The sequence below is a fragment of the Pipistrellus kuhlii genome, unplaced genomic scaffold (genome assembly GCF_014108245.1).
Source record: "Pipistrellus kuhlii isolate mPipKuh1 unplaced genomic scaffold, mPipKuh1.p scaffold_m20_p_15, whole genome shotgun sequence".
Lineage (NCBI taxonomy): Eukaryota > Metazoa > Chordata > Mammalia > Chiroptera > Vespertilionidae > Pipistrellus > Pipistrellus kuhlii.
The window spans coordinates 26,462,763-26,481,811 of record NW_023425460.1 but is presented as its reverse complement, the minus strand read 5'-3'; the positions used below and the strand labels follow the sequence as shown (position 1 = coordinate 26,481,811).

The 19,049-nt window shown below is 35.7% G+C and overlaps 1 protein-coding gene across 2 annotated transcripts in view; it reads right to left on the bottom strand.

The window, feature by feature from the left end:
* The window catches only part of BTAF1 (B-TFIID TATA-box binding protein associated factor 1), a 96,018-nt gene that overhangs the window by 27,337 nt on the left and 49,632 nt on the right, over positions 1-19,049 (bottom strand). For both annotated transcript variants that reach the window (XM_036438549.2, XM_036438550.2), the window contains 9 exons: positions 16,373-16,477; positions 15,658-15,807; positions 15,222-15,364; positions 14,788-14,962; positions 12,898-13,101; positions 6,168-6,594; positions 4,634-4,824; positions 2,671-2,824; positions 2,152-2,261 (listed from right to left, as the gene is read on the bottom strand). In XM_036438549.2, coding sequence (XP_036294442.1) covers positions 2,152-2,261; positions 2,671-2,824; positions 4,634-4,824; positions 6,168-6,594; positions 12,898-13,101; positions 14,788-14,962; positions 15,222-15,364; positions 15,658-15,807; positions 16,373-16,477 — 1,659 coding nt within the window. The remainder of the gene's footprint in view (positions 1-2,151; positions 2,262-2,670; positions 2,825-4,633; positions 4,825-6,167; positions 6,595-12,897; positions 13,102-14,787; positions 14,963-15,221; positions 15,365-15,657; positions 15,808-16,372; positions 16,478-19,049) is intronic.

The following is a 19,049-nucleotide window of genomic DNA, read 5'->3' as shown; positions in this document are numbered from 1 at the left end:
ACACTGCACTTGTAATGGTTTGGTTAGATGGTAAAAGTTCATAATAAAGAATTCCTTTAAAATTCCACCAAACACACAACATCACTTTTTTCACATGCAAGTCAGGTTTTGGCGTGGGCTGCAGAGCCTCATTTTTGTCCAACCATTGAGGCCGCCTTTTCAAATTAACATACAGCACCCATTCTTCATCTCCAGTAACAATTTGCTCTAAAAACGGCAAACGGTTTTGACGAGAGAGGAGCGAACTGCAAATTGTGACTCTTTGATTACGGTTGTTGTCGGTCAACTCATGAGGAACCCATTTTCCAAACTTTTGGACTTTGCCAAGTGCACGCAATTGATTGGAAATTGTTTTTTTGCGAACAATTTAAAGTTGTTGCAAGCTCTTGTTGGGTAATTTGAGGATTTTGCACCAAAAGAGTTTGAAGAGCTTCTTGATCAAAATTGGACACACGGCCTCGACCACTCTTGCCATCTAACGAAAAATTTCCCTCGCGAAATTTCTCAAACCAACGCTGGCATTTTCTGGCGCTAACTGCATCTTGACCAAGAGCACTACAGATGTTTTTTGCAGCCTCACTTGCTTTTCTTCCTAATTGGAACTCGTAAAGCATGCAGTGCCGAATATGCTCTTCATCCGCCATCTTCTTAGCCCTAGTTTTGCAACAAAAACCAAACCAAACTTTTTCAAGCAAAACTTGTTAATTGCACTTCACACGTTCTGTAGATACCACGTGTTTGAAGGTTATGTCAATACAAGTCAACGCCAAGCAAGATTTTAAACGAATGTTTAAAAACGACATTAATTATTACTAGACCCGATATATATGTATATATATGTGTGTGTGTGTGTGTGTGAGTGTGTGTGTATTAATTTAATAGGGGAACACATCAAAAGGTATTTGCAAGATTCTCCTACTGAGGCTGGGAAAATGATACCACACATCACCAGCCCCCTCCAAATCTTGTAGTACTGGCTTAGGTTTAAGCTCATACTTTTTATTCACTGGGTTGAGTGATCCTGATTTTGTTCTAAACACCATACTTTGATAAGTGCATTTTCCACTTTAACTTTCTGGCATACCATAGTGTTATGACAACAGTAAGACATATGCCATTATTAAATGCATGCTGTACTGAATGCCAGGATTGATGCTGATGAAAGCCAGATGCCTGCTCAACAGACTAGCTTTAATTTCAGGTGAATGCATGTTGTTGAACATGGAGGTAAGAGCATATGGATGGATTCTTCACTGATGATAAATCAGAGAAATTTAACAAGTAAAAGAACATACTTTATTACTGTATAAAAGGAAAAAGTTCATTCTTGTCCCCTTCTCTACTAGATTCTCCCCTTTCCATTAGCTGTAAGTAGGGAATTGGAGTTAGTACCCTGCAAGTTGCAGAGCTTCCTATTGCAGCTAAGTGGAAAAAAGTAATACTTTCTTCTATGGAAAAGTTAGATAATTAACTATTTTCCTCCTCCCTCTGTCCCAATATTTTATAAGAAACTGCCACTAATTTCATCTTGTCCAGGTAACTTCCTTCTACCTTTACACTTATCTTGGGAAAAAGTTTTATTACCGATGCTCTTCCTTTCTTAAAACTGTATTATTAAGCCGAAACCAGTTTGGCTCAGTGGTAGAGCGTCGGTGGTCTGAGAACTGAAAGGTCCCAGGTTCGATTCCAGTCTAGGGCATGTACATTGGTTGCCGGCACATCCCTGGCGGGGGGTGTGCAGGAGGCAGCTGGTCGATGTTTCTCTCTCATTGACATTTCTAGCTCTCTATCTTCCTTCCTCTCTGTAAAAAATAAATAAACAAATAAATAAAATTGTATTATTAAGATAGTAAGAATGAATAGGCTGTAGCTTTCTTTCCTGTTATTACCCAGCTTCTGTGTCATCAGAGACCTATCCCTACTACCCTGTATTCAAAGGTCCTAGAGTAGGTTTCTTATCATTCATGTATCCAACTCTGCTTCAAATCCCATAAGAGTTGTGCTGTCAGTAAGGAAGGAATCTAGATACACCATATAAAAGAAAATGCAATTACTAGGGATGACATCAAATTGCATTTTTCCCAGCCATAGACTTTTATATAAAGCCACTTGTTTTAATGGAAGAAAACTACACTTGCATTAGTTAATTACCAAAGGATGAAGTTCAGGATCCATTGATGCTGATGCCGTTTCAAAAACTTGCAGAGAATTTACCAATTCTTGAGCAGGGCCATCTCCGTTTTCCAGGAGAGACTTTCCATCTATTAAAATATATTGATTTCAGTGCATATCACCTTGTAAATAATTTTTCAAAATCTAGGCCCATGTAAAATTTTAATACCTCCCCAGCTACTATGGGAAAATGATTTTGCCTTTTTAGTGTGAAATTAAATGCCATGCTTTAAGTGCTAAGATACACTTAAAGCAACTAAAAAAAGTTTAACATAATAACTGACCCATTTCAAATATCTTTCTAACCACATAATAGAAAAAATAAAAAGCAAAAAATATACAAAATTAAAATTAAAATAAATGCTCCTACCAACCTTCCATTTAAAAACTTAACAGCAAGTCTGAGATAAACAGATATAGGCATTTTTATTTTATAAGAATATATGTAATATATACTGACATTTGTCAAAATTCCAACTCAGATAAGTATGTACACACCGAAATTATTTATGTCGATAGTATTCCTCAATGGACCAACCATAGCATCCCAGAGATGTGGCAATTTCACTGCCATTTCACCACCAAAATGCTTCACTATAGTTGTCAAGGCAAATTCAGCTCCTCTCCGTTGTACCAGGTAAGGTTTCTGGGCCTAAAATTAAATGTTAGTTTAAACAGAATTTCACAAAAATGCATTTTAAATTTCATTAAGAGAATGTAAAAGTAACCACCTAAAAATTCAGTGTTATCATTAACCAATTATCGAATACATTTATCATAACTACAAATATTTTTTAACAATTAAATTTACAATGGCATAAAATCCAAACTAGATGTCTTATATCCAAAGCAAAATACGTTTTTGGGTTGGGGCTAAGGAATAGGAGAATGTGTGCTGTTTTCAGAGATAGTCCGAAGAGATCTACTTTCTTCTCCCTACCTAAAAGAAACTTACCTGCTAAAGAGAAGATTAGAAGACAAAATGGTCTGTCCTTATTAATATTTGTTTAAGGAATAGAATAAGGTAACTTCTCACCTAGCAATAATTTTATTATAATTAAATACAAAAAACTTGTTCCAGAAAGATATATATGTTTTACAAGTTACTTTTTAAAATTGATTTCAGAGAGGAAGGGAAAGGGAGAGATAGAAACATCAATGATGAGAATCACTCAGCTGCCTCCTGCACATCCCCTACTAGAGATTGAGCTAGCAACTCAGGCATATATACCCTGACCAAAATCAAACCCTGAACTCCTGGTTCATAAGTCGATACTCAACCACTGAGCCATGCAAGCTGGGCACAAATTATTTTTAAGTGGAAGAATTATACACACCATAGAGGTATAAGCATAAAAATCATAGTCAATTTTTTACTAAAATTATTATTGGAAGAATATAATCAGCTTCGTTCATAGAATATTTTATTTTAATCCTGAGGATATGTTTTTCATTAATGAGAGAGAGAGAAACATCAACATGACAGAGGAACATTGATTGGTTGCCTCCCATACACACTATGACCAAGGATTGAACCCTCAACTTGGGTATGTGTCCTGAACTGGGGATTGAACCCAAGACCCTTCAGTGCACGGGACTACACACTCGTCAAGACAGAATATTTCAAAAGAAACAGACAATAAGCTAAGATTTTTATTTTAAAACTTAATATGCCTATATTTTATAGAAATACATTAAATACATTTCTTTTAGTATTGATAGGTTATTGCTGAATTTGGGTAAGTTCCTGTCTTGAAACCAAAAGAGCTCTAGAGCATTCATTTCATTAATAATGTTACTGTAAGATTTTCAATAACCACTTTTACCATCTTTAAAGAATATTATACTGCAGAAAAAGTAGACCAATGAAGAAAAAAACCCCAAATAAATCTTCATATAGTGTACATGAATCATGATATATAACGGAAGGTACCATTTTGAATCAGGGAGGAAAGGATTCAAGAGTGGAATAACTGGCTATTTATACATGAGAATAAATTTAGATCTCTCCCTCACTTCACACATATAATAAATTCCAGGGTGACTGAAAGTTAGATAGGTGACAATTATTTGACACTTACCAATTTATCCTGAGTATCAACAATTCCTGTCACTGATAGGGCTGAGAAAAGTTAGCTTTCACTGTTATTTAACATCTCTACAGTCATTGCTATAGGAGCTGAATTAGTTTACATTTGTGAATGACGTATGTACCAAGAAAGTGTCTTGCTTAGGGAGATAAAGTTAGGCAGGTAAAAATGTGATGCATGAGAATTTGAAGAAATTTGCAGTTTTTCTGAATCATGTTGCTGGCGTACTCTTAAGAGTTATTAATCGCAGTTCTTTAGCTTAAAAATATAAAAATACAATCCTAAAAGGTGATATGACAATTGACAATTTTGCTATCAATCTGAAAGATATTTGTTTAGAAACCAGAGTATTGAAAGAAAAAAGAATTTACCTCATCAAGTTCTATAAGGATATTTCCACTATTTCCTGTAGGAAGATCTGCTATTTGAGCTTTTACTGCTTTGGGCGTAGGACCTCGTCTACTTGTGATTGCAAAAGCAGCTTTCTGATGCCTATAGAGTGTAATTATACCTCTGTGCTTGGTGACAGTATGATGCATTCCATCTTTTTCGGAGTTGGATACTAATAAGAAAAAAAAGTTACATGACCTTTTAAGCATAATACTATAGGTGACAAAATGCATTGTTCTAAAACAAAACAAAACATATTTTAAAACTTATGTTTTTGAATCCTTCAATCTCTATAAGCCAAGTACATTTTCTTAAGATAATGAAGTGATAACAAAATTCTCAGTAATTTAGAGCATTAATTTAAATGTTTTGATATCTGCATAGGTCCATACTTAATAAAATCAAAGTAGGATCATGTTAATAATTATCCTATGCAAGAATAACTGTGCCTTCAAGGTAAAGAATATTAATTTTTAAAAATGATTCTTTCTAGGCATAAAAACAAACATTAAAAATATATTGCAGCCGAAACAGGTTTGGCTCAATGGATAGAGCGTCGGCTTGGGGACTGAAAGTTCCCAGGTTCGATTCCAGTCAAGTGCATGTACTTTGGTTGCAGGCATATCCCCAGTAGTGGGTGTGCAAGAGGCAGCTGATCGATGACTCTCTCATCGATGTTTCTAACTCTCTATCTCTCTCCCTTCCTCTCTGTACAAAATCAATATATTTAAAAAAACACACATATTGCAAGTAAGCTCTCTTTATAAGAAATATCCAGAGTTAGGTCAGAAACATTGACCCTGCAAAATACTACTGCCTCAACATAACACTGGCTTGGTATGGCAATTGGAATTATCCTATCACATTTTTATAATGTTGATATTCAAAATGTCCACCACATTCCTCTTCCAGTTCAGATTTTTTTTCAAGACCTATATTGTGCCAAAGTTATAAATTTATTACTTTTGCTTTCCCAAAATCTTACCAAGAAGGATAAATAAATCACACAAAACTGAGGCATGTGAAAAAAAGCTGGTTGTGAGACTAGCCTAGAGAGAACAGTTCTTGTTTTCCATATGGATTCTCCAAATGAAAACAGAAACGTTGGCTGATAATTATTTGCTAAAGGTAATAAAATTCACATTTCTTAAGACATACCAAATTAGAGAAATTGGATTTTAATAGGAAGAACTTTCAGTTAACATTTGATACCATAAAGTTTTCTACTCCCAGTTCACAATAAATTCTATAATGATGCTGTTGAAAGATAAGAAAGGGTTAACACCTATCTCAGATTCCAGTCATCTTATATTAAGTATCAGACCTTTTATGAATAGCTGATTTGAGTTTAAAGGGCTGTGATTTTGTTAGCAGTATGTGCAAATTCTCTCAAAATGGAAAAAGGCACTAACATAAAATGGAATTTGTGTTTAAATTATACTTATAAGAAAATGAAAACACATGTAAATGGTTAATGGTTATTTCTCTCTCTCAAATGACAGTTTAGATATATACCTTTAGAATTTTCCTGGCCACTGTGTGTTGGCACGGGACATGTGACACAAGGAGTTAGATAGGGGTCCACACAAAGGGAACTGCAAAGGTTTTTTATAATTTTTGAATTCGGACTGGGTGTCCTTGTTGTGCACTGCTGCAGTAGTTTGGCTATAGACTGAGCCGCATAGTTTTGCACTAGTGTATTCTCTTCCTTTTTAATTGTCTCCATTAAAGGTTTTATGATTGGATTTAATTTCTCCGGAAGCTGCTGCAAGCTCACAACTGCACATGCAGCAAAAGTATGCACTCTCAACTGCAACACTTGCCACTCTTGGTTGGTCTCTGTAATTGTCATTTGGACCTGCTGTCGTTTACTATCTAATTGCTGTGACACTTGAAGATTTAATTCGAAAGATGATGTGACTTCATTAAAAACAGTAGTGACCTATTGAAAAAGAGAAATTAAAATAATTAATGATATCAACCCCAAAACAGTCCAAAATGTCCTAAAGGGCTGACAGCAAGCTTTCTGTTTCAATTTGAAGTTTCACAATATCCAGTATTATTTTAGTATTCAATAGATTAAATAAATGTCTAAAAAGTCCCAACTACATTTTAACATTAGCTTTATATTATTTAAGACAGACACAGAATTTGAAAAGAATAGAACAGTGACAAGCTGGTTCACAGGTTGATGGTTTCCCTTCTGGTGAAAATTACCAAATAATGGGGGGGGTGTGTGGACAAATATTAATTCTTTAATTACTAAGAAATGCCTAAAGCTATATGGCTGTGGCATCAGACCCCATGGAGAGACTGCTCAGTACGTCTTTTTTAACAACATCACTGAAATATAATTCACATGTCCAGCTGGCGTGGCTCAGTGGTCGAGCGTCGACCTATGAACCAGGAGGTCACAGTCTGATTTCCGGTCAGAGCACACGCCCTGGCTGCAGGCTCGGTCCCCCGTGTGGGGCCTGCAGGAGGCAGTCAATCAGTGATTCTCTCACATTGATGTTTTTATCTCCCTCTCCCTCTCTCTCTGAAATCAATTAAAAAAAAATATATATATATATATATATATATACACTCACAAACAATACACCATTTAAAGTATACAATCCAATGTTTTGATTATAGTCATAGAGTTGTGTAATCATTGCCACAATTTTAGAACATTTTCATCAACCTCAAAATAAAACTCATACCTGTTAACCATTATTCCTCTTTTCCTCCCAGCCCTATGCAACCACTTATCCATTTTCTATCTTTACAGATTTATCCATTCTGGACATTTCATATGAATGGACTAATACAATATGTAATCTATAAGTGACTGGTTTCTTTCATTTAGCATAATGCTTTCACAATTCATCAATGTAGTAGCATGTATGAGTACTGCATTCCCTTTTTGTGCCAAACATCCCACCAAATGGACATACCACCTTGTATTCATCCATTCATTAATTTATAAACATTTGGGTTTTTTCCACCTGTTATTATATTGCTATGAACAATATTGCCATGAACATTTATATACACGTTTTTGTGTAAGCATATTTTTAATTACCCTCTAAAGACTGAGTGATGGCTTATATTAAAAAAATAGTATTCTTGTCTGATAGGTAATTGCAATCATAAAGAGGTTCCATAAATAGATCCAGCTGATTAATAATGATTAGAAAAGCCTGTAACACTGAAGAACCTAACTTATTTTTAATGGAGAACATAATTTTTTTAGACTTGGAAATGATCAATTCTAAGAAATGATCAAAACTGATAATGCTGGCTTTTTATTATGAAAAACAAAGTAGGCACACAAATAAATCTTTTATCATTATAAAATATCAAAAATTGAGCTATAGCCACTTGACCATATCAATCTACTCACTGCAAAGGAACATAATTACATACCACTGTCTGTTTTATTTATTCGAGTTGTGCATAAAGTTTATTTGAAACAGGATTTCACTGCTAAAAGTTTTAAAACATTGTCTTTAAAGACTAGGTTTCTGTCTAAACAACTAAGGAAAAGCTTTCCAATTACCCCAAATTCACTCATTTATTCATTCATTCGTTCATTCAACAAATATTTACTGAGTAATACTAAAAGACGTTTTCATGCATGCAAAAAAATGCAGACACTAATGTGGGAGATAGATATGTAAGTAGGCAACTAAGGCAATGTAACAAATAACCAAGGTAAGTTCAAGTTGCTGTGGGAGCACATAGGTGTGCTTAATTCTTCTTAGGTGACAGAATAGTGGAGGCTTGCCAGAGGTTAATACTTATGCTGAATTTCTTAAGAATGGGTATGTCAGGAGGTGTAGGGACATCTTTGAAAATAGTGTGCTAGGGAGTGAAAAGCTGGATGTTGTCCAAGGAACTGAAAACAGTTTATTATGGCCTGAGTACAGGTTACAGATGGAGGAATATCAAGAGATAAACTTGGGATAAGCATAGATGATTGAGAATAGGTAGTTCCTGGCAAAGGAAACAGGAGCTCAGGCAAAGTGAGAAATAGTGACACACAGAAAGTGAGTGTAGTACATTTTTCTGCAAGAGGGAAACTGAGTAGAAGGGGAGGGCTCCTCTGGTCAGGTAGCTCAGTTGGTTAGAGTGTAGTCCTGATATGCCAAGGTTTGGGGTTCAACCCTCAGGGAACATACAAGAATCAACCAATGAATGCACAAGTAAGTGAACAAAACAATGTTTCTTTCTCTTATCAATAAATTAAAAAAAATTGTTTAAGTAGAGGAAGTCTGAGAAATAAAAAGGAAGAAAAATGAGAGGAATTTAAAGAAAGTACTGAAAGTAAGAAAAGAAGAACTCAAATTGAGGAAGGAGAAAATAATGTTTTTAAGCAGGGAAGGGATGTATTCAGAGTGGCACTAGAGGATTTTACTAGTCAGACACAGTATAGAGAATGAAATGAAACAAGAGGCGAATTGGTGACTCAGGATCTAATAATAAAGTACTAAGGTCTTTGAATAAGTTGGAGCAATGGAAACAAAGGAGAAGCATATGAAATTTTTTGAAAGGAATTGTTAACAAAATTTGTGAGTGTGAATAAAAATGGCACTTTTTGTTTTAAAAAATGACAGCTTTAGTTGTGTTAATTTGAAGTGACAGTGAGACATCCAAGTAAGAATGCCTAATAGGGAAATATATAAAAGAAAAAGAAGATAGCATAGCACATAGATAATCACTAAATTGTGTTAGCCAGTCTCACCAAGAAGCAAAGAGGACCCAAATAAACAAAATCAGAAATGAAAGAGGAGAAATAACAACAGACTCCACAGAAATACAAAGGATTGTTTAAAAAATATACTATGAAGAACTCTATTCCAACAAAATAAACAACCTAGAGGAAATGGACATATTCCTAGAAAAATAACTTCCAAAACTCAATCAGGAAGAACCTAAAATTTTCAATAGGCCAATAACTATGGAGGAAATTGAAGCAGTCATCAAAAAGCTTCCAGCAAACAAAAACCCAGGACCAGATGGCTTCACAGGAGAGTTCTGCCAAACATTCAAAAAACTAAAACCTATCCTCCTCAGACTATTTCAAAAAATTCAAGAGAAAGCAAAGCTTCCAAGCTCATTCTATGAAGCCAACATTACCCTAATACCAAAACCAGATAAAGACAACACAATGAAAGAGAATTATAGGCCAATGTCCCTCATGAACATAGACGCCAAAATCCTCAACAAAATACTAGCAAATCAGATCCAGCATTACATTATAAAGATCATATACCATAACCAAGTAAGATTTATCTCAAGGATGCAAGAAGGAAGGTACAATTATCAACAAATCAATAAATGTAATACATCACATAAACAAATTGAGAGAGAAAAATCACTTAGTCGTATCAATTGATGCAGAAAAAGCATTTGACAAAATCCAAAACCCTTTCTTGATAAAAATCCTCAACAAAATGGGAATAGAGGGATCATACCTCAACATAATAAAAACCTTATACAACAAACCTACACAGCCAACATCATACTCAATGGGCAAAAACTAAAAACATTTCACCTAAGAACAGGAATGGGACAGGGATGCCCACTTTCACCACTTGTTCAACATAGTTCTGGAAGTGCTAGCCATAGCAATTAGACAAGAAGAAGAAATAAAAGGTATCCAAATTGGAACAGAAGATGTAAAACTGTCATTATTCACAGGTGACATGATACTGTGTACATAGAGAACCCTGAAGACACCATAAAAAATTATTAGACTTAATAAATGAATTCAGCAATGTAGCAGGATACAAAATTAATGCCAAGAAATCTATGGCATTTTTATATACCAATATTGAACTTACAGAAAGAGATAAAAAAAAACAAAAAACAATCCCATTTACCTTTGAAACAAAAAAATTAACCCTTTGCACTCCGCTGTCCCCTCTCAGGGGACATCGGAATTCTAGCATATCACTCGGATGTCCCCTCTCAGGGGGGACATTGCAGTTTATTAGTGATTACGGGGAATTGAGTTAATTAAACGCACGTGTCCGCCACAAAGTAGCGTCGAGTAGCTGGTAGCCAATGTCTAGAATGGTTCGGAGTGCAAAGGGTTAAGATACCTAGGAATAAGCTTAACTAAGGAAGTAAAAGACCTGTACTCAGAAAACTAAAGGTCACTGAAAAAAGAGATAGAGGAAGACATAAACTGTTGGAAGCACATACTGTGTTCATGGATTGGTAGAATCAACATCATTAAAATGTCAATACTGCCCAAAGCAATCTATAGATTAAATGCACTCCCCATTAAAATACCAATGGCATATTTCACAGATCTAGAAAGAACTCTCCAAATATTCATCTGAAATAAAAAAGACCCTGAATAGCTGCAGCAATCCTGAGAAAGAAGAACAAAGTAGGAGGGATCTCAATACCTGATTTCAAACTGTATTACAAAGCCACTGTTCTCAAACTGCCTGGTACTAGCACAAGAACAGTCATATAAACCAATAGAATAGAACAGAGAATCCAGAAATTGACCCAAACAATTATGCTCAATTAATATTTGACAAAGGAAGCAAAAGCATACAATGGAGTCAAACCAGCAAAAGCATACAATGGAGTCAAACCACGCACCAGACCTCTATCCTATCTAATCCTATCTAATAAAATAATAATAAGCAAACTAACCATCACTCCAACACTCAAGATGGCTACCCCAATGTGGTCAAAGATGACTGCCCCCAGGTGGACACAAGATGGCACCACAAGGTGGCCAGCAGGGGAGGGCATTTGGGAAGGACCAGGGCTGCAAGGGAGGGCAGTTGGGGGCAATCAAGCCTGCAGAGGAGGGCAGTTAGGAGTGACCAGGCCAGCAGAGGGGAGAAGTTGGGGGTGACCGGGCCTGCAGGGAAGGGCAGTTGGGGGGAACCCAGGCCTGTAGGGGAGAGCAGTTGGGGGGATCAGGTCTGAAGGAGAGGGCAGTTAGGGGTGACCAGGACTGCAGGGGAGGGCAGTTAGGAGCAAACAGGCTGGCAGAGGAGCAGTTAGGCATCAATCAGGCTGGCAGGGGAGGGGCTAGGGGATGATCAGGCTAACGGACAGAAGTAGTTAGGGGTAATCAGGAAGGCAGGCAGGTGAGCAGTTGGAGCCAGCAGTCCTAGATTGTGAGAGGGATCCCAGATTGGAGAGGGTGTAGGCTGGGCCGAGGGACAACCCCCCTCCCTCGTGCACAAATTTCATGCACCGGGCCTCTAGTCTATATTATTAAAGGCCTGTGGCCCTAATGCTGTAAAGACAAAAGACCAGTGTGGGTGGGCGGGGCTGTGAGAGTAGCTGGGCAGCGGGTGGGTGAGGGGGCCATGCAATTTCATGCACTGGGCATCTACTATTTATGATAAAACTTGGTAATAAAAAATGAAATATTGATACATATAACATGGGTGAATGTTTAAAACATCATGCTGAAAAAAAATCTTTATATCAATCAGTACAGAGTCTATGATTCTAATTATATGAAATTCTAGAATGGGCGAAAGTAATCTATGATGGCAAAAAAATCAGAACAATGGTTATGTGAAGGCAAGAAAAAGGAAGGATTGACTCAGAACTGGTAATAGGGAACTGGGTTTCCTAGGTATAAGGCATCTGTTAAAATTCATCAAATGGTCCATTTAAGATTTGTGTATTTCACAGTATATAAATTTTAACTCAAAAAAGCAAACAATCAAATAATGAATTTTAGTTAATGACATACATACTGAAGTGTATTGATATCTGCAACTTAAAAATGCATTAAAAAAAATAAGATGGACTGAAAACTAAAGGGATAGTTAGTTGCATACGCATGTGATAAAGCAAAATTAGTAAACTGTTAACTTTAGAACCTAGTTGGTGTGTATATGAAATGTTCACTGTGTAATTTTCTCAATTTTTATGTTTGAATATTTTCATTATAAGTTGGGAAGGAGAAGGAAAAATATTCAGGAACTTATAGAAGTTTTTTTCCTATACTCTGCCAGTGTTCAGCAAGATGCAGAAACAACAAAGAAAGTAACAGTTTTTCTCATAATGGTACATTCGTTTGCCAGAATTTGAACTTTAAAAAAAAAAAAAAAATTCCTTCCCTATCCCCTAATTTTAAGAAAAGTCAATACAATGAAATAACCTGTCGAAAGGATAGAAATGACAAGATATCAAGCCACAGATAGATTCAACAAATCAGTGTATTATTTTATGTTCAATCTAAAATTAAGAAAGTTACTTCTTTACTCACCAGGTCATTAGCTTGATCTATTGTAAAAACATTGTTGTTTACTCTATTACCAACTTCAATATGTGCATCAGCTAAAGTTGAAATAAGCTGTTTACACTCATTCTGCATTCGTGTGAATGGGACGGCAATTTCATCATAATACAAGTGTTCTGAAAGGATATCAAGTAAACGTGGCTGCACAGTTAGCGTAACAGCTTTACACTCCTAAAATGTAACAGACAACAAATATTCAGAGCAAATAAACGTAATTCTAAAGATGCATAAATCTTCACTTGCAAACTACCAAGTTCTAAATTCCCACTGATTTTCAATTTATGTTCTGTTATCTCCTAAAACAACATAGTTAGTTGCACAGAGAAAAGGTATCACACCCAAACTACTCTAAAATTTTAATATGAATGACTACAGAACATGCACATGGAACTATTAAAGTTCCGTTACATTTGCCAACTAATTACTGTTACTTTACTCTGAATTTATTCCAAGTTTACATCTATATAGCACAGATTTAAAAATACATAACTGTAAAAAGAAATCAGTCAGATAAGAACACTTAGCATGCACAAAAAAATGTTATTTAAAAACTCATTATTAGATTTCTTAACAGTCGAACCCATAGCTTCACATGCCATACTGTAGAAATGGGTATATAATTTAAAAGCTACTTACCTGCCCCCAAATTTAACTAACCCTTCCCACTCTGTCTTGTTGTTGCCTGCCCCAACCAGAAGGGGAATGGCCTCAGTGGTGAGACATGAGGGGTTCTGTGGGATCTGGGTGATCAGCCTGGGCTTCACAGAGTAAATCCAGAGAAGCTCTGTGAGGGTCCAGAAACCGAACTGTCAACACTTGCTGCTGAGTCTGAGAGGCACAAAAACACAGCATCACTGCCTCTCCAGCACATTGAGTCCTGCCTAAAAACAGATGAGCCTTCCAGAAGCAAAACTGGGGTCTCAGTTGCAATAAAGCATGGCTCAATTACTTTTGGACACAGCTCTGACAAAATGCTAAGAGGCAGTAATAAGCAACTCTCACAGCAAGTGCAGACAGTTAAATTTCCAGAATTCCAGTCAATGGAATAAACAAAGCCAGCAGGAAGTTTCTTTAATTTACAGAAGCAATTTGTACACAAATTCATACATCTTACTAGAAGTTAAGGGGCTGTAGGGTATGGATTATTTGGAAACAAATATTTTTGGCTTTAATGTGGAGATTATTCTTTGTGCGACCAAAAATTATGCCCTTGCTACACTACATATACAAATGGATTTCTAGTACTCAAAGCCTCTTATCTTTGATAGTTTTCAGTGATATCTGAGATACAGAGGAATAAATGACCAATAGTTTCTGAACTGCTTCCATACATACACATATTTTATTAGGAGGGACTTTTTAAAAAATATATATTTTTAATGATTTTAGAGTGGAAGGGGAGGGAGAGAGAGATAGAAACATCAACGATGAGAATCATTGATTGGTTGCCTCCTGCACGCCCCACACCACAGGGATCAAGCCCGCAACCCAGGCATGTGTCTTGACCTGGAATCGAACCAAGACCACCCTGGTTCATAGGTCGACATCTACCACTGAGCCATGCCAGCTTGAGAGGAGGGATATTTCTTAACAGATAGTTAATCAAGAGTAAATGTTAAGTACAAGCATAACTAGTAGTCTCAGGTAAAAGACTAGGAATTCTAAGAAAAAAGTCCAGGGTTAAAGGCAAATGAGAGAAACAATTTCAATATAATTTGGAATACTTTTCTGTAATTGTTGGATTTTTATACAGAGAAAATTTTCACTTTTTTGTTTATGAAATATAATGAAAATAATCCTAACAGCTATTGAAAATTTACTTAATGTAACTTCATTTCTTTTTGGGCAAAAACTTACCTTTTGTAAAGAAGCCCATTCACAGATTACCAAAGCAACACTAATTCTCTGTAAGGCAGATTTGGAGTTCAAATGGAAGAGTAATAACTGGCTAAGGGATTCAGCCGGTTTAATTTCTTGGGTTACTACATTTACGCCTGGATCACAAATACAGCAACAAAGTGCTCCTAACAACCTAAAAGGGAGAAAAAAGAAGTTACTATACAAGTTACTTGAGGTCAAGTTTCCCCTATTGAAGTTAACTTTTCCCAAGAAGACATAACTCCAATCTTAACTTCACAAAAATATGTAAATCCTATTTAAAACTTAAAAAAATTAAGTTTTCTTACATGTTAATTTTTTCTTCCTTTGTAAGTAGTGTGATGGAGGAAGGATTAACAGACACATTAGAGGAATCTTTGTGTTAAATGACTTTTGAACTTATGTATACTCACTTAGCTGCCATCATTCTGGCCCGCATAACCACAAAATCCCTGGTGGCAGGGTCTTCCATAACGGTGTCTGCACCTGCAATGTACTCCTGAAGTACTTCTTTACTCTGGCTTTGGCCTTGGCGTATCTTACTACTTGTTTTTTCCTAGAGGGAATGAAAAAATACCATAAAACAATAATGAAAGAGTAATCATTAAAGTTTAATAGCAACATCAAAAATATTTTAATTTGCTATAATCTCAGTAAAATACAGTTCTTCTCACAAAATTTCAATGAATAAAAATTACTATGCATTTTGTTAAGATCCTAATAAAATAATTCCCCATTAAGCTAAATTAATAAAATCACTTAAAATAAAACAATACAGATTTCCTGTGTGATTACCAGATTAATTATTGTGAGCTAAACATACAAATATAGTATGGCCCTTTCACTTACCTTGGCTCTAGCTTTTACTTCCAGCAACATATTTAAATCAATAGGTAAATGTGAAGGCTGCATCATTAAGCAAAGCCAAGCACCCATCCATGGACAAGCAGCTGCTACCACATACTGAACTGAAGCTTTGCTCAACAATTCCATCCAAACCTACAGAGTGAAGGGGGAATATGAAAGTGAAATTTTTCTAGTAAGGGCTACTAAAGCCTAATACTTATTTTTAGGGACAGTGAATTGAAAAAAATAATTTTCAAGAAACAATATAGATTAATTTTAAAATTCAATATAAAGGCCTATTTTAAAAATATTGGGGTGTTTGTTTGTTTGTTTGTTTTTGTTTTTTGGTAGATTTGTACATTTTAAATGTAATAAAAAGAAAGTTTTAAAATTTTTCAATATTTTATGAAAGTCATTTAAAATAAAAAATACCCATAAAATAATTGTCAAAATCTCAATAAGTCAATGAAATTCTTTGCATATATTATAAAGTTCAATACTAATATAATTCCACATTCAAGTCACTTCAAGATACTGTTATACTGCATAAGAAGCCTATTTTCTTGTCTCACCTTGCAGATCTTCAGACTTTCCAAATCTCTTACATGATTTCTAATTTCTTAAAAATCCCTGACCAACAAACAGTATAGCAATTATGAAAAAATTTAAAAACTACCAAGTTACTAGGAAAAGGAGTACAGATATATTCATTGGTTACCTTGTGAATGAGGTCCAGAATTTCCTGGCTGCTTTCTAAAACACAAAATTGAAAAATGTGTCGAAGCATATCAGGCAGAATAGGTATAAGCCAAGATGAAGAGTTCTGAAAACAAAAACAGAATCAAAGCTATAGCACGTAACTCATAGGTATTAATTAGCTTATTTGAAGAGTTATAAATAAGTCAGATAATCTCAAGTATTACCATAAAAAGACTAGTTAGCTTTATCAAAAAGGTTCAACTAGTGATAAATTCTAATAAGATTTTAGACCACCACCACCATATTTACTATTCCAGTAGTTTGTAGAAATTGAATGGCATATAATTGATAGGAAATTGGAGAAAGTCTGATTATGTTTAACAACACTAAATTTTGCTTCAAAAATGTTAAAATCATTCTCCACATGGAAGGAAGCTCTAACCAGCAATATCTCCTTGGTTACATTATATATCACTGCTTTGTCAGGGAAACTTGAAAGATGATCAGATTGCTGCTGCTGTGCTGGCTGATCAGAATTTAAATTCTGCTGCTGTGTTCACCAATAATCCAAGTAAAGAATTATAAGATGATACTCAAATTAGAAAACTCTACTTTGAGTTCGCTATAAAATTAAGGCAGAGGTTGCTGAAGCCTGTTTGGCTCAGTGGTAGAGCGTCGGTCTGCGGACTGAAAGGTCCCAGGTTCGATTCCGGTCAGGGGCATGTATGTTGGTTGTGGGCACATCCCCAGTGGGGGGTGTGCAGGAGGCGGCTGGTCGATGTTTCTCTCTCATCGATGTTTCTGGCTCTCTATCTCTCTCCCTTCCTCTCTGTAAAAAAATCAATAAAATATGTTTAAAAAAATTTAAGGCAGAGGTTCTTTTTTTTTTTTTTTTTAATATATTTTTTTGATTTTTGTACAGAGAGGAAGGGAGAGAGATAGAGACTTAGAAACATAGATGAGAGAGTGAGTCATCGATCAGCTGCCTCTTGCACACCCCCTACTGGGGATATGCCCGCAACCAAGGTACATGCCCTTGACCGGAATCAAACCCGGGACCTTTCAGTCCCCAAGCCGACGCTCTATCCATTGAGCCAAACCGGTTTCGGCAAGGCAGAGGTTCTTAATCTATAATATTTTGGTTCAGGGGCCCTTTGAAAATCTGATGAAAACTATGCACACTCTTCTCTTTGAAAAATCACAGTTACATACATATTTAGGTGTAACATTTTGCTCCCAATTTCAGAGGATTCAGGGATTCCCTTATGCTCAAATTTAGCACTTCAACCTAAGAAATTTTTCAACAATTCAGAAGCTCACCTAAAGTAAGTAATCAAATAGTGCTCAACCAAACATCTACTGTGTGCCCAGGATTCTCAGAAAGGAATCTCACATGTCTATTATTGTTGAAATAAATACAAGCTTACTGAATAAGACTGACCAACTGAAAAATTCTAGTAACTAATTCACAGTATCTATCACCACAACCCACCATAGTTTTTTAAAGCAAACATACGTTGTTTGGGAAGAGAAATTTGAAAATTTAAACTGAAATTTCAGGAAGCTACAAGTTCTAGGGATAATGCATAACGTAGAAAGCTATGTATAATTTTCTAGTGAATGAAAAACTAATGACTAACAAAGATAGGACCAGAGTTACTAGGTGTACCGGTTAATAATGGCTGATTTTGTAATCAAAGAAAACAAGATAATTTTAAGATAAACATCAAAAGTGCTTCATTCAAAGTAATGTCCATCGCTAGCTACACATTCCCCCATCTTTCAGGTAATTTGTGTATACTGTTCCAATAGAACTTTTCTTGTTTTTAGGCAAACCATTCAGAGACTCAATTTTCTAATTCTTCAAACATTTTGAAGTGCTGCTCAGAAACTGCGCATGCCATCCATCGGAAGAAGTGGTCATCTGAAGGAGCAAGTCAATTTGAACCATGCTTTGATGATGAAATGACCGGAATGTGCCAGAAGACACAGCAAAGTAATTTTGCTTCATGATATTGCACCATCAAAAGCAGTTAAAGACACATTAAAAAAATCTTGCCTGGAAAGTATTAACCCACCCACTGTATTCAGGAATCCAACGGTCAAGGACATGTACCTTGGTTGCGGGCACATCCCCAGTAGGGGGTGTGCAAGAGGCAGCTGGTCAGTGTTTCTCTCTCATCGACGTTTCTAACTCTCTGTCCCTCTCATTTCCTCTGTGTTAAAATCAATAAAATATATTTTAATAAATAAATAAATAAATAAATAAATAAAGTGATGAATCACAGTGAATTCTTTCACTAATTTGGTATGAAATCCTACTCTGGTCCACTGTAAACCTCCCCCACCCCCCCCCCCAACAAACCCAATTCTGTATTTAGATAATTTATAATGCCTTATTCTATTCATGTACTCAACCAATATTTATGGAAAGTAGCTAACTATTTATACTTCAGCTCCCCTTTCCATATCTTTATAAAATATGTCCAAACCAAAGTATGCTAATGTTCTCTAAAGCCAAAGTCTATTTTTTTGCCTTTCTTTCCTTCTCTACATATGCACATGTTAAATTTTCTTAAAACCTGGACTAAGTATACTTCAGATTCCAACTCAATCTTAGGTATATCTTTCTGCTAAATATAAGCTTCATGCCAAAACCTGCTTTTCAAACATGATTCACAAAGTGACTGTATGCA